The sequence below is a fragment of the Aphelocoma coerulescens genome, chromosome 1, assembly GCF_041296385.1.
Source record: "Aphelocoma coerulescens isolate FSJ_1873_10779 chromosome 1, UR_Acoe_1.0, whole genome shotgun sequence".
Lineage (NCBI taxonomy): Eukaryota > Metazoa > Chordata > Aves > Passeriformes > Corvidae > Aphelocoma > Aphelocoma coerulescens.
In genome coordinates, this window is record NC_091013.1 from 495,368 (window position 1) to 508,476 (window position 13,109).

A 13,109-nucleotide genomic window follows, 5' to 3' on the forward strand; every position below is an offset into this window, starting at 1 on the left:
GCTCCAGCCCTGGAGCAGCTCTGGTGCCTCCTCTGGACTTGCTCCAGCACTTCCATGTCCACCCAGTGTTAAAATATTCCCCCTCTGTGGCCCCAGGATCTGTTTGGCACCCTGGTGCTGGGACAGACATCACCCACGCAGTGGGAGCAGTGCATTTGTTTATCATTTCTCTCCCTGGCTATTCCCAGGCAGCAGCTTCTCCCCCGTGATGATTCAGTCCCTGAAGTCCCAGCAATGAGTGATTAGGCAGATCAGCTTCCTTAAGACACTTAATATTTCCATGCAGGTCCTTTTGCAGGCTGAGGAGAGAACCAGTACTTGCAGGTGTTGTAGGTACAGGCGGGAGCAGGTCATACATCATCCTGGGTATGTATTTTTTTACTTTTAACCTGCTGTTGGGGCAGTATTTTTAAGCACAGTGCTATGCTTTGAGCCAGGTTCAAGCTTTAGCCAAATCAAGGTGGAAGATGAAAGAAACCACCCAGAAAAGCTGCTGGGCAGCAGTGCCAATACATCTAAGTGGGCTTTGTCTCTGATGGAGTTAATGAGCTGCTTCAGCACTTCCAGACACCCCAGATTTAGTGAATTTTGTGGTCATGACCTGCCAGTCACATACCTGAACCACCACTGGCTGCCTCATTTACGTTAATTACAACAGTGCTAATTACCTGGCTCTTCCTCAGTTAAAGCAACCTCAAACAAGCTGCAGACACACAGGTGTGATATCTGCCAATCCTGTCACCTGGGGTGACCTGCAGTTCCCTGCTCCCAGCTCCAGTCCATTCCTCATGCTTGCACACACCCGGGAATGGCAAACACCACTGGGAAGGGAACGGATGGTTGGGAAAAGTCATGAGTTCTGGTGAGATACAGGCTTGAAGCAAGGAAAAAAACGCTGGGATGGGTGATTTGGGGAAAGTACAGAGTTACAGCAGTGGGAGAGCCTGACCCCACCTGGCTGCACCCTCCTGCCAGGGAGTTGTGGAGAGCCAGAAGGTCCCCCCTGAGCCGGAAGGAGCAGCTAGTCCAGGTGTGATGCTTCACACAGGGCTGGGACCTGGTAGTGGACACCTCTGTGTGTGTGTGACCCTCCCTGAAGGAGCCTCGATTTAGATGGGAGATTGGACAGGAATTGTTCCCTGGCAGGGTGGGCAGGCCCTGGCACAGGGTGCCCAGAGCAGCTGGGGCTGCCCCTGGATCCCTGGCAGTGCCCAAGGCCAGGCTGGACATTGGGGCTTGGAGCAGCCTGGGACAGTGGGAGGTGTCCCTGCCCATGGCAGGGGTGGCACTGGATGGGATTTAATGTCCTTTCCAACCCAAACCAGTCTGGATTCTGTGACAAGGAAATAGGGCTGGAGCAGCACTGTGGACCAGAAGGACCCAGCAAATCTGAGCCTGGTACTGGGTGAGCAGCATTATTTAATAACCTGGAGGGCTTTGTTACCCAGGATGAAGGGCAGAAACTGCTGCCCAGAGGGTCAGACAGGGAGGAGGGAGGGAGGAGCTGTTTTTTCCCAAGCTCAGGATTACAGGATCTCAGACATGTTTGCCCTTTCCAAACAAACAATTCCTGCACAAGACATGTTTCCTGCTGGAGTGGCTTGTGTCAGCTGCGGGTTCACAGCTGCCAGGCTGGGAACAGAGTCCTCTGAGCAATAAACCATCATCAGCACCATCGTCTGGGCAGCGCTGTCACAATATTGGCTTTGCAGTGTTCGGCCTCACATGGCCAAGGGTGATGACTGAGCCAGGCTGAAAAGGCTGAGCCTTGGTTTGTGGCATGGGGAGGACTCAAAGTGACTTGGAGGAGAGATTAAACTATTTCAGGGTCAAGGAAGTCAAATGCCTGGAAAGCTGAGGGGATGTGGTCTGGCCCTTTGGTATTTTGGCTGAAGCAGAGGATACAAGTGCCTGAGAAACTTGCAGCCCATTCCCAAACTGCCAACAGCCCTGTTTAACCCTTCCATGTCTGTGTTCCCTGTACAACAGGACAAGTCACAGCACTTCTTGCTTTTGCCAAGGGCTGGAGGGGAGGGAGGTGCACGTGCCGTGGAAGGGGGTGCTGGAGGGGACATGACACTGGTTTTCCTTTCTAACACAGGCACAGGGAACCCGTGGGTGGGATGCCCATCCAGAGAGGGGCTCCAGCAAGGTGATGCAGATTTAGGCTCCAGCAGGAACAGCCCCACAGCTGACAGTGCTGTTTCATTCAGAGCTCCAGGTCAGGGAAAGCCTCAGCCCATGCGCAGGAGCCTCAGCTCTCACAGCAGAAACCCTCTGGGCAGCACATGCTGATGGTGCCGAGGAACATCCCGTTTCCCCAGGTGGGAGTCAGACGGGACGTACCAGCCCAGAACACAGTGTGGTTTCCACCTGCAGAGGTGTGTGGGTGACCAGAGTCCTGCTGAGCTCCATCCTCAGAGTGCTCTGGGTCTCCTCCCACCTTAAGTTTTTATACCGATGGAAAATAAATGTGCTCAACTTTGAGTCTGCAACTCCCAGAATATGGAGGGGAGGGATGGAGGCAGCAGCCAGGGGCCAGTCTGGGATGGGAGGGGAGGTGGGACAACTCCCAAGCATTCGGGCTAAGACCAGGTGAGTTTGTGCCTTGCCAAGGACAGCTTGCTCTGCACTGGTAAGCTGCTGGTGGATGATCCTCCAGGAAATTTCTCCAGCTGAGTCTGGTGTGTCAGCAGGATCTGGTGTGTCAGCACTGCCTGGTCTTTGCTGCTTTCTGGGGAAAAGCAGCAGAAAAATTTCCAGCACAAATGAAGGCGTAGATCCTGCCCACCACACTCAGACTCTTCTTGTCCCTCCAGGACAGTTCTCTGGAGTTTCTATGTTACCTTCAAGCTTCTCCCATCAGAATAAACCCTCAGAAATTGGTATTTTCCTCTGCCTGCCTGCCTGCCTGCCTGTGCAGGCTTCTGTCATGGGCAGATGACAGAAGGAAGACAGAGCAGCAAAAGGGAATTTCATGATCACATTTAATGTCCCAGAGCCCTGTTTTGCTCCACAAATTTGGAGGAATTTCCTGTGTTGGGCCCATTGAGGGAAGCCAGGGCTGGCAGCTGACCTTGCTCTCCTTGTTCTCTCCTCTTGCAGCTCATTTCAGGATGTCAGATGATCCCTGGCAAGCAGCCAACAAAGGAACAACCCCTTCACAAGCAACAGACTAGAAGTCCCTTGGTTAGCCCTGGTGGCACAACCAGAAACATCAACTTCGTTGCCTCATAGGAACTTTCTAGCCACAACAAGCCCATTTATTCTGCATTTCTGACCCATTGCCCCTAGTTTGTGATCACAGAATCCCAGAATCCCAGGATCCCTGAGGCTGGAAAAGCCCTCCCAGCCCAGCCAGTCCCAGCTGTGCCCGATGCCCACCTTGTCCCCAGCCCAGAGCACTGAGTGCCATCTCCAGCCCTTCCTGGGACACCTCCAGGGATGGGCACTCCAAACCTCCCTGGGCAGCCCCTGCCAAGGCCTGAGCTCCCTTTCCATGGGGAAATGGTGATATGCTGTTTCACATTGTAATAATTTTGTGGATTTCTGATCTGGCTCTTGCACTGATGCAGGGTCCCCATCTTATCCCTCTGGCAGCTCAGGACTCAGAATTGGGTGTATTTATGTAAACACAAATCAAGATTCTCCTTCATGGCTTCTGATCCCTTCAACAGCAGCTCCTCCACCTTCATCCTGGTGGGTGTCCCAGGCCTGGAAGCTTTCCCCACCTGCCTGGGCATCCTTTTCTGCTCCGCCTATGTCCTCGCTGTGGTAGGAAATGGGGCAGTTTTGCTGGTCCTTGAGCTGGACAAGGCCCTGCAGGCACCCATCCATCGCTTCCTGGGCATGCTGGCGGTCATCGATGTGGTCATGGTGACATCTGTGGTCCCCAAGATGCTGAGCGTGTTCTGGCTGGACTCTGCTGAGATTGGCTACGTGGCCTGTTTTGTGCAGATGTTCCTTGTTCACTCCACAACAGCTGAGGAGTCAGGAGTGCTCCTGGCCATGGCTGTTGACCGCTACATTGCCATCTGTCACCCTCTCAGGTACCATGCCATCCTGAATGGCCGAACTATTGCCCAGATGGGCCTGGCCATCGTGCTGAGAGCTGTCCTTCTCATGGTGCCCCTGATGGGGCTGGTGACGTCCCTGCCCTACTGCGGCTCCCGCGTGGTGCCCCACTCGTACTGCGAGCACATGGCCGTGGCCAGCCTGGCCTGCGCTGACCCCTGGCCCAGCAGCCTCTACAGCGTGGCCGGGTCCTCCCTGATAGTGGGGATGGACATGGCTTTCATTGCTGTGTCCTATGGGATGATCCTGAAAGCTGTCCTGGGGAAGGAGTCCTGCTGGAAGGCCCTGAGCACCTGCGGGTGCCATCTCTGCGTGGTGCTGCTGTTTTACATCCTTGGGATCGTGTCTGTTTATTCCCAGCAGTTCGGCAGCGCCGTGTCCGAGCGCACGCGGGTCCTGCTGGCCGATCTGTACCTGACCCTGCCCACCACGCTCAACCCCCTGGTGTACAGCATGAGGACCAGGCAGATCCGCCGGGCTCTGCTCAAAATGCTCTTTCCCAGGAAGGTTTGTGCCTGATGCAGGAGTCTGTGATTTTCCAGGCGTGTTCGTCTCTGCACTGGCAGCTCCAGCTGCCCTCCCAGGGAGTGCACGGGGTGAGCAGGAGCAGGGAGGAGGGAGGACTCATTGGCTTTAATGAAGCCCTACTCTGTGATGAGAGTTATCTGGGACTGGGAGCAAGAGCACACACCAGGTCCTCTTTCCCTTCCTCCTCTCCGGGTGATACGCAGCAGCAAGGACCCACCTTTGAGTTCAGAGATGTTCCCAGTGCCGGGAGCATCCCTGCGATAATTTCAGGACTCCAGGTGCATTTGTGTCAATACACAGATCCGGATCCAAATGGGGAGATTTCTTCTGCGTTTTCTTCTTAATCCCCCTGGACCATCCCAGAGGTTCTCTTCTCTGGGCCCCTCTTGCATAAGAGGCTGAGAGGATCATGGGTCATGGCTGAGCCCTGACCAGCTTTTCCAGGTTTCTGGATGTTGATGGAAACAGAGCATATTCAAAACTGAGCTCTTCAAAGCACTCTGTCCCTGCAGAGTCACAGAATCCCAGCATCACCAAGGTTGGAGGACAGCCCAGCTGGGTGTGAGGGTGGAAGAGAAGCAGAGGGTGAGGCTGGGAGCTGTGTCCACTGGGTGGTCAGGCACTGGCACAGACTGCCCAGGGAAGTGGTGGAATTATTGTGCCTGGAAGTTCAAACAGCGTGTGCATGTGGCATGTGGGGACATGTGTTAGTGGCGGGCTTGGCAGTGCTGGGGGAATGGTTGTGTTGATGGTCTGAGAGGGCTTTTCCACACGTAATGACTCTGTGATTAATGCAAGGATTCCCCAGGAAATCATCAGACACAGGGTGTTTCCTCTGAAGCAAAGCAGGGGGACAAGTCCCATCCTGCCCAGACACATCTGGGGCAGAGCTCCACAGGGTCACCCTCAAAGTCATGGCAATGGAAGAGTTGGGTGCAGCATAATTCCTCTGACCTCTTCTGGATGTCTTGGAGCAACCTGGTGATGTCAGAGAGCTACCACGATGCAACAACCCTGCCCAGAGCAGCTGTGGCTGCCCCTGGATCCCTGGCAGTGTCCAAGGCCGGGCTGGATGGGCCTTGGAGCAACCTGGTCTCTGGAAGGTGTCCCTGCCCATGGCAGGGGGTGGCACTGGATGAGCTATGAGGTCCTTCCCAGCCCCAACCATCCCATCATTCTATGAATTGTGCCCTAAAATGACTGTTTGTGTCCACAGCTACGAAGGACATCTGAAGGACTGGTTCCAGCCACAGCCCAACACTGTGTCTACAACTGCCACAAATCCCACCCAAAACACCTTCTTTAGTCTTCACTTCTACATTAAAATTAAAGCTCAGTGGATTGCTTTCAAAACTGGTTCGAATCTGTCATTCTTCACCTCAAATATGTTGTTCCTGTCTTTGTGGTGTTTATCTGACTTTCTGCTGCACCTTCCCCGACATCTCAAAAACCACTTGACAGAATGTTTCTGCTGCCCTAGATTTGCACTTTTTTTCTAGGCTGAATTTGCACATTTTGGGTTTACACTGCCTGGGGCTTGGGAGGGCCTGGTGGGGGCACAGACAGCCCATTCCATGGCATGATCCTTGGTACCGAAAGCCAGCAGAGGCTTCCAGCCAACAGTGCAGCAGAACTGGGAATGAAACTGCTTCAGCATTCTCCAGGCAAACACAAAAATGGCTTTTAATTCTGCTGGAGGCAACTTGTGCAGTACATTCCTGTCTGGCTCAGCCATCAAGGCCAGGTTGGACAGGGCTTGGAGCAACCTGGTCTGAGGAAGGTGTCCCTGCCCATGGCCGGGGTGGAATGAGATGAGCTTTACAGTCCTTTCCAACCCAGCCCAATCATTCCATGATCCCGTGATCTCCTCGCTCGTGCCATTCATTAAAGAAATGAGATGAGAGAGAGCTGATGTGGGGCTAAGGCTGCTCCCCTCCGGCCCCGCTGAGGTTGTTACAGAGGAGCCTGGAGAGGACTCGTGCCTTTGGGAATCCCCATCCCAGGTACTCCCACTGGCACTTCCCGGGGTGATTTTTGCACAGCCCTGGAGCACACGAGTTGTTTCTTTCTGGTGTGGCTGTCCCCAAGGTGGAGCTGAGCACAGAGAGAGCCAGGTGGGTGCTGGTGGCAGCTCGGCCATGGCAGGTGCCCCAGGCCAGGGGCTGGGGGGACTTCAGCATCCAGCCTGGAGCGTGCACAGTGTGAGAGAGCCAGGAAAACAGCAGTAGCTGGAAATTTCTTCTAAAAGTAGTTTTTCATACTTTCTTATCAAACCAAACTGCCATTCTAACGCTGCAGATTTCTGATTCTCTAAGTATTTTTTAAGTTAAAAATATAACTAGAGTGTAAAGAAGTAAACAAATAAACATCAAACCTTTCAACTAAACCCAGAAACTCCTGCAAAGGAGTCGACTTGTTTCTGATTGTATAATCAATCCATACTTGGCTGAATACACATTTTCTGTAATACAAACTAGATTTTCAACCATGGATAATGTTCTTAACGCCTTGACACAAGAGCAGGTGTTGGGATGGAAAGCTACAGGGCTGGGGGCTCACCAGCAGGCAGAATTTGGTGAAATAGGCTGGATTATGTCATGGGGGGCACCAGTGGGACTGGGGGAGAGGAGGAGGAGGCAGGCAGGGCACTGGCATCCCAGTTAGGTGTTAGGAAGAACTGGGTGCCCAGAGCAGCTGTGGCTGCCCCTGGATCCCTGGCAGTGCCCAAGGCCAGGCTGGACATTGGGGCTTGGAGCAGCCTGGCACAGTGGAAGGTGTCCCTGCCATGGCAGGGGTGGCACTGGGAGGACCTGTAAGGTCCCTCCCAACCCAAACCAGTGTGTTCTGTGATTTTATGATGGTTCTGACAGCTTCATTTTGAGGTCTCTGAATCATCTGGTTCTGATATTTCCCAGGAGTGTCCCTGTGCCAGCTCCTCACCTGTGAGCAGTGGGGCAGAGGCACCTCACTCTGAGATCCCTCTGTGCTCACACCCCATTAACAGAACCTTTCACTCGGCAGAAAATGGAATCGGGTTTGTTTGGCAGCAGCTGTTTCCTGCAGCCCGCTTGATTGCCATAATTTAATTTGATTCCAATCCTGTCATTCTTTATTGACCAAATCACCTGTTAAGTTCTCCGGCTTTCTGCTGGGCTCTGACGTCAGGGTGACACTTGCAGCTCATCACATCACTGTCCCTGCTCCCCAGGGAACATCCCAGGAAGTGCCTGCAGCCCCCAGCGTACCAGGGCTCCTGGAAGTTGGGCAGGACCCACCAAAGACCTCTGGAGATGCTTTTCCTGTCATGGAAATGATCCAAGCCAGCTGCTGAGTTTGTTTTCTATTTTAGCAGAGGGTGTTTAACATCCTTCAAAGCTGCCAGTCAAATAAATGACATTAAGAAATAAAGTTCTCTGATTGTCTTTCTCTCGGGGCAGCCAGCACCTCCCTCCTCCACGCAGAGGACAGCTGCCTTTGTCTGCTTTTATCTGGCTTCTCCACTTAACAGCTTCCAACTCTCATCAGGTCAGAGAATCATCAAAGCAGAGAATCAGAAAATCATTGAGTAAGAGAATCTTTGAATCTTTGACTCAGAGAACTGAAGAATATTGGGATCATAGAATGGTTTGGTCAGAAGTCCAGACTTGTCTCTGCAGAGGTTTCACAGTGTCTGGCTCAGGACTGGAAGTTGTTCTGTATGACTTTCACCAGTTGTCCCAAACCAGCACAAATAATGTCTCAAATGAAGTTTTCCCAGTGGAGCACCATGTCCTGGAGAGCAGAGGCTCTGGAGCAGCTGCCAGCACCTGGGAGGGTAATGCTGGCAGCCAAAGGGGCCAAAGCAGTTTGGGGGTGTAAGAGGGAAATGGAAAAAGTCAGATTATTTCATTAAAAGGTGTTTAAATCTTGACAATGTGCAAAAAAGCCTCAGTAAGAGAGATACTGGAACTGGCAGGTGGAGATGAGAAAATGCAGGGCTCTGGGCCTTTAGTCTGTGTTAATTTTATAACTTTTAGTTTATCAGGGGCTCTGCCATGAGGGCTCTCCAGCCAAGAGAAGGTAGGAGAAGGATGCCATGGCTGGGAGGAGCAGACAGACAGGGTGTCATAGGTTAGCAAGCATAGTCCCGGAAGGGATATCCTTGCTAAGGGGTGCTTACAGCTTCCTCTGGGACCTGATAGAACCTATCAGCTGGCCAGTTTGAATATGGACAATTCTTTAAGCCACTTAAAGTTGTGATCACCTCTGTGATACACACTTAAGAATAGACAAACTCCCCCCCAAGCTCTCTCTCGTTTCCGGCACTGGGACAGGTGGCTGCAGGCCCCGTGCAGGGGCCAGCAGGCCCGGCCAGGCCCTGCTTGGGCCAGGCCGGGCCGGGCCACGGCCAGCCTGGAGCCATGGGCCTGTTCCAGCCATGGAACCCCCCCCAGTGCCTTGCCGTGGGCAGCCGGAGCGGCTCGGAACCCCCCCCTCCACTGCGGCCGAGATTCAGCAAAGCGGCACCTCTGTCCGGCAGAGGTCAGTGACCAACAGCGATAAGCCACATTCCAGCTGTAAGGCCGAGGTGAGATTAACCCTTTTATTGCTGTGAAGAGCTGAAAACCTGAGGGAAGAGAGAGAGGAGATGCTTAAAGCTGAAAGTCTGTTGTGAAGCTATGATATATCAGAGTATCCCGTTGTAATTTCATGAAGATATGGGGGGTGGAGTGTTCAAGTCATAAGCAATAGGCAGATGCGGACGCAGCTGTAATTTCATGAGAAGTTTGGACAGAGAGAGATGAACCAGATGAACCAGATGAGGACTTTTTGCTCCAAAGAGGAAAGGAGAAAAACCTCAATTCCTAGAGATGCTTCCAGAGATAGTTTTAAAGATGAAGATGACCCTTTGCTCCCAGGGAAGGAGAAGGGCCTCTGTTTTTCTTTGTTTCTGAACAGCTCAACCTTAAAATTGTACCCCAGAAAACTTTCAAGAGTGGACCCTCGAAAGCAGTTGCGGGAAAAGCTGCAAGTCGGGGGAAGGGACTCACATCGCAAGCAGAGAGACTCCTCTTCCTAAATGGACTGAACAATATTTGGAAGTGGGTGGCTGTCTCGGTGTGATACTGTTTTCATAGCACGAGCGAAAAGAGACTTCTCTTTCTAAATGGACTGAACAAGGTTATTATGGAAGTGGTAAACAGACTGAACATCTTAAGGGTTGTCTTTACATTGTCAGTGGGAGACGGGAGGAAGGTGGGGGGAGGAGGAGAGTTCTAAAGGTGGTATAATTTTTTTTTCTTTTCTTCTTTTAGGTCTGTTAATAAACTTCTTTATATTCATTCAAGTTGGTGCCTGCTTTGCATTTCTCCTAATTCTTATCTCACAGAAGATAAACAGTAATGAGTATTTTAGACCAAACCACTACACAGGGTTAAAGAGGAGGAAAAGCAGGGGGCTAGAACCCTGAGGGTGATTCGCACTTGTGTGCCAGTCAAGGGTTGGAGATTCTCCTCCACCTCTGGATGCCCACAAGCCTGGACAGTCCAATTTCTTCCAGGCAAGCATAATTTAGTAAATCCTGTGAGCTCTGGTGCAGGGGGTTTGACAGGAACCTGCTCTTCACAGTTTGGCCTTCAGCCCACAGGTGGGTGAGTGTGGAGCAGGGGCAGCACCATTTTCAGTGTGCTCTCCATGACCGGGACTTGCAGCCAGAGCTGCCAGTGGTGCCCGTGTCCCTCAGGGCCGGGCCACAGCAGGGAGCACCATTTCTCTGGCTGCAGTTTCTCTCAGCCCAGTTTCACCACAGACATGGTGCAGCTTCTGCATGACCCAAGGGAACATCAGGATGAACCTGTATGACCTGGACATGCCCGGTCCTCTCTGAGCAGGACATAGGGAGGGAGGAAGGACTTGCTTGAGCTCTGCCACAGAAACACTTCTGAAGGTTGGGCAGGGGCCAAAGAGCCTGGGGTCCTTGGTGGCCCCAGCAGTTCTGGGTTATGGGTTGGACTTGATGATCTTAAAGGTCTTTTCCAACCTAAATAATTCTGTAATTCTGGGATTATGCCCCATTTCTGCCCACTGAGAGTGGCAATAGTGGCAGGAAACCACAGCAGGGCAGGACACCGTGGTGCCAGCCTGCAGACAGACATGGATATGGCAAAGGCTGGGGAAGAGGAGACCAAGGGGAGACCTCACTGGGGTCTTCAACATCCTCCTGAGGGGCAGTGCAGGGACAGCTCTGATCTCTGCTCCCTGGGACTGGAGTGGCTGGAGCTGGGCCAGGGCAGGCTCAGGCTGGAGAGCAGGGAAAGGTTCTTCCCCCAGAGGCTGCTGGGCACTGCCCAGGCTCCCCAGGGAATGGGCACGGCCCCGAGGCTGCCAGAGCTCCAGGAGCGTTTGGACAGCGCTGCCAGGGATGCCCAGGCTGGGATTGCTGGGGGGTCTGGGCAGGGCCAGGGGTGGGACTGGGTGATCCTGGGGGTCCCTTCCCACTCAGGATATTCTGTGACTCTGTGATCCTCTGGGATGTGCTGATCACAGCACCAGTTCAAAGCCTGACTGCAGAGAAGAGGTTCTGAAAGCTTTTCCCCAAAGGAGCAGAACAAAGTTCCCTGATGCCATGGGCACTGTGGCCACACCGCTGGCAGCCCCAGTCCCAGCCTGTCTGTCCCTGTTACAGGGAGCTGCAGCAGGGGACAAGGATGTAGCTTGGGCTGCCTGTGCCATGTCAGCCTCCAACCAATCCAACACCAACCCTCCGCCCTTTCTGCTGATGGGCGTCCCTGACCTGGAGGTTTTCCACGTGTGGATTTCCATCCCGTTCTGCGTCACCGACATCATGGCCTTGCTGGGAAACACCCTGGTGCTCCTGGCCGTGGGCCTGGACAGGAGCCTGCACGAGCCCATGTCCTGTTTCATTGCCACCTTGGCCCTCATCCACCTCATCTTCTCCAGTGCCGTCATTCCCAAGATGCTGGGTGTGTTCTGGTTGGATTCAAGGGAGATTGGCTTTGAGGCCTGCTTCATCCAGATGTTCTTCATCCACACATTCTCCGCAGTGGAGTCAGGGGTGCTCCTGGCCATGTCCCTGGACTGGTACGTGGTCATCTGCCACCCTCTGAGGTACAGGAGCATCCTGACCAGCCCGAGGGCGATCCAGGCAGGACTGCTGTCCCTGGCCAGGGGAGTTGGTATCACGATCCCCTTGATGTGGCTCCTCACCAGCCTACCCTACTGCAGCAGCAGGGTGATCCCCCACTGCTAGTGCAAGCACATGGCTGTGGTGGGGCTGGCCTGCGCTGACACGGCCACCAGCCACCGCTACAGCCTCGGCACGGCCACGCTGCTCGTGGGGACAGACCCTGCCTTCATCACCTTCTCCTACTGCATGATCCTCAGGGCTGTGCTGAGGCTGCCATCCCACAGGGCTCGGCTCAAGGCCCTCGGGATCTGCAGGTCCCATGTTTTTGTCATCCTGATCTTTTACATAGGTGGGCTCCTCTCCATGTACCTGCAGATGTTCACTCGCAGCTTGGCACCTCACGTCCAGGTGCTGGTGGCTGATTCCTATCTGACAGTCCCTCCCATGCTCAACCCCCTTGTTTATGGCATAAAGGTGAAGCAGATCCAGGAAGGAATCCACAAACTGCTGGGGCAGCTGGCAGGACCCAGGAGCTCACAAGCTGCTAAAGGTGGCTCAGGTTCAGAGAGACAGAAAAAGATTTCTCCCATGCCAGGAGAGGTGTGAAGTTGAGTGCAATGACTTGTCCCCCAGAAAGGTCCATCTCTCTCTCCAGAAAGGGGAACCTTGACCAGATGCCTGACGCTGACACGGCAACAGCCGATCGACAGGAAACCAGTGGGCCAGTGCAGATGGGTTTGGGCAACTGTCCCTTTGGCCAGTGCACTCCTCCCTTCCAAGACACCACTTGGGAATCATGGAATTCCAGGATGGTTTGTGTTGGGAGCGACCCTAAAGCCCATCCAGTGCCACCCCTGCCATGGCAGGGACACCTCCCACTGTCCCAGGCTGCTCCAAGCCCCAATGTCCAGCCTGGCCTTGGGCACTGCCAGGGATCCAGGGGCAGCCCCAGCTGCTCTGGGCACCCTGTGCCAGGGCCTGCCCACCCTCCCAGGGAGGGATCTCTTCTCAAGATGTAATCAAAGTCTCTCCTCTCTTGGTTTAAAGCCATTCCCCCTTGTCCTGTCACTGTCTGTCCATGTAATGCCCACTATGCCCCAGTCTCTCTGGTACTGGAGAGGCCAGCACTGGACCCTCTACTCCAGGTGTGGCCTCTCCAGTGGTGAGCAGAAGGGAAGGATCATCCCCCTCTCCGTGCTGGCAAAGCTTCTCCTGCTGCACTGTTGGACACCTTTGCTCCTGGTCAGCCTGGTGTCCCTTCTCTGCCAAGCTGTTTGTCCAGCCGGATGGCCCCAGCCTGTGCCCCAGCCATGGCAAGACTTTCCACTTGTCCTAGTTGAACCCAGGAGGTTCCTGTTGGCCCATTTCTCCATCCCATCGA

General features: G+C 53.7%; 1 protein-coding gene and 1 pseudogene across 4 annotated transcripts; both read left to right on the forward strand.

The window, feature by feature from the left end:
- Window positions 1-290: 290 nt before the first annotated feature.
- Window positions 291-5,899, forward strand: LOC138117572 (olfactory receptor 52I2-like). 4 transcript variants are annotated; one of them, XM_069028025.1, is made up of 4 exons: window positions 733-862; window positions 1,326-1,405; window positions 2,102-2,324; window positions 3,106-5,899. In XM_069028025.1, exon 4 carries the CDS (start codon window positions 3,655-3,657, stop codon window positions 4,591-4,593), a length of 939 nt encoding a protein of 312 aa, XP_068884126.1. In that variant the 5' UTR covers window positions 733-862; window positions 1,326-1,405; window positions 2,102-2,324; window positions 3,106-3,654; the 3' UTR covers window positions 4,594-5,899. The 4 variants fall into 4 exon arrangements, with proteins under 4 accessions (XP_068884152.1, XP_068884126.1, XP_068884135.1 ...); XM_069028034.1 differs by lacking the exon at window positions 2,102-2,324; XM_069028051.1 differs by lacking the exons at window positions 733-862; window positions 1,326-1,405; window positions 2,102-2,324 and adding an exon at window positions 291-366.
- Window positions 5,900-11,311: 5,412 nt separating this feature from the next.
- On the forward strand, window positions 11,312-12,334 carry LOC138098108 (olfactory receptor 52K2-like; annotated as a pseudogene).
- Window positions 12,335-13,109: the final 775 nt, after the last annotated feature.

Excerpts from the sequence above, each read along its gene's own strand:
- LOC138117572 (XM_069028051.1), top strand. The coding sequence starts at position 3,655 with ATGGCTTCTGATCCCTTCAACAGCAGCTCCTCCACCTTCATCCTGGTG.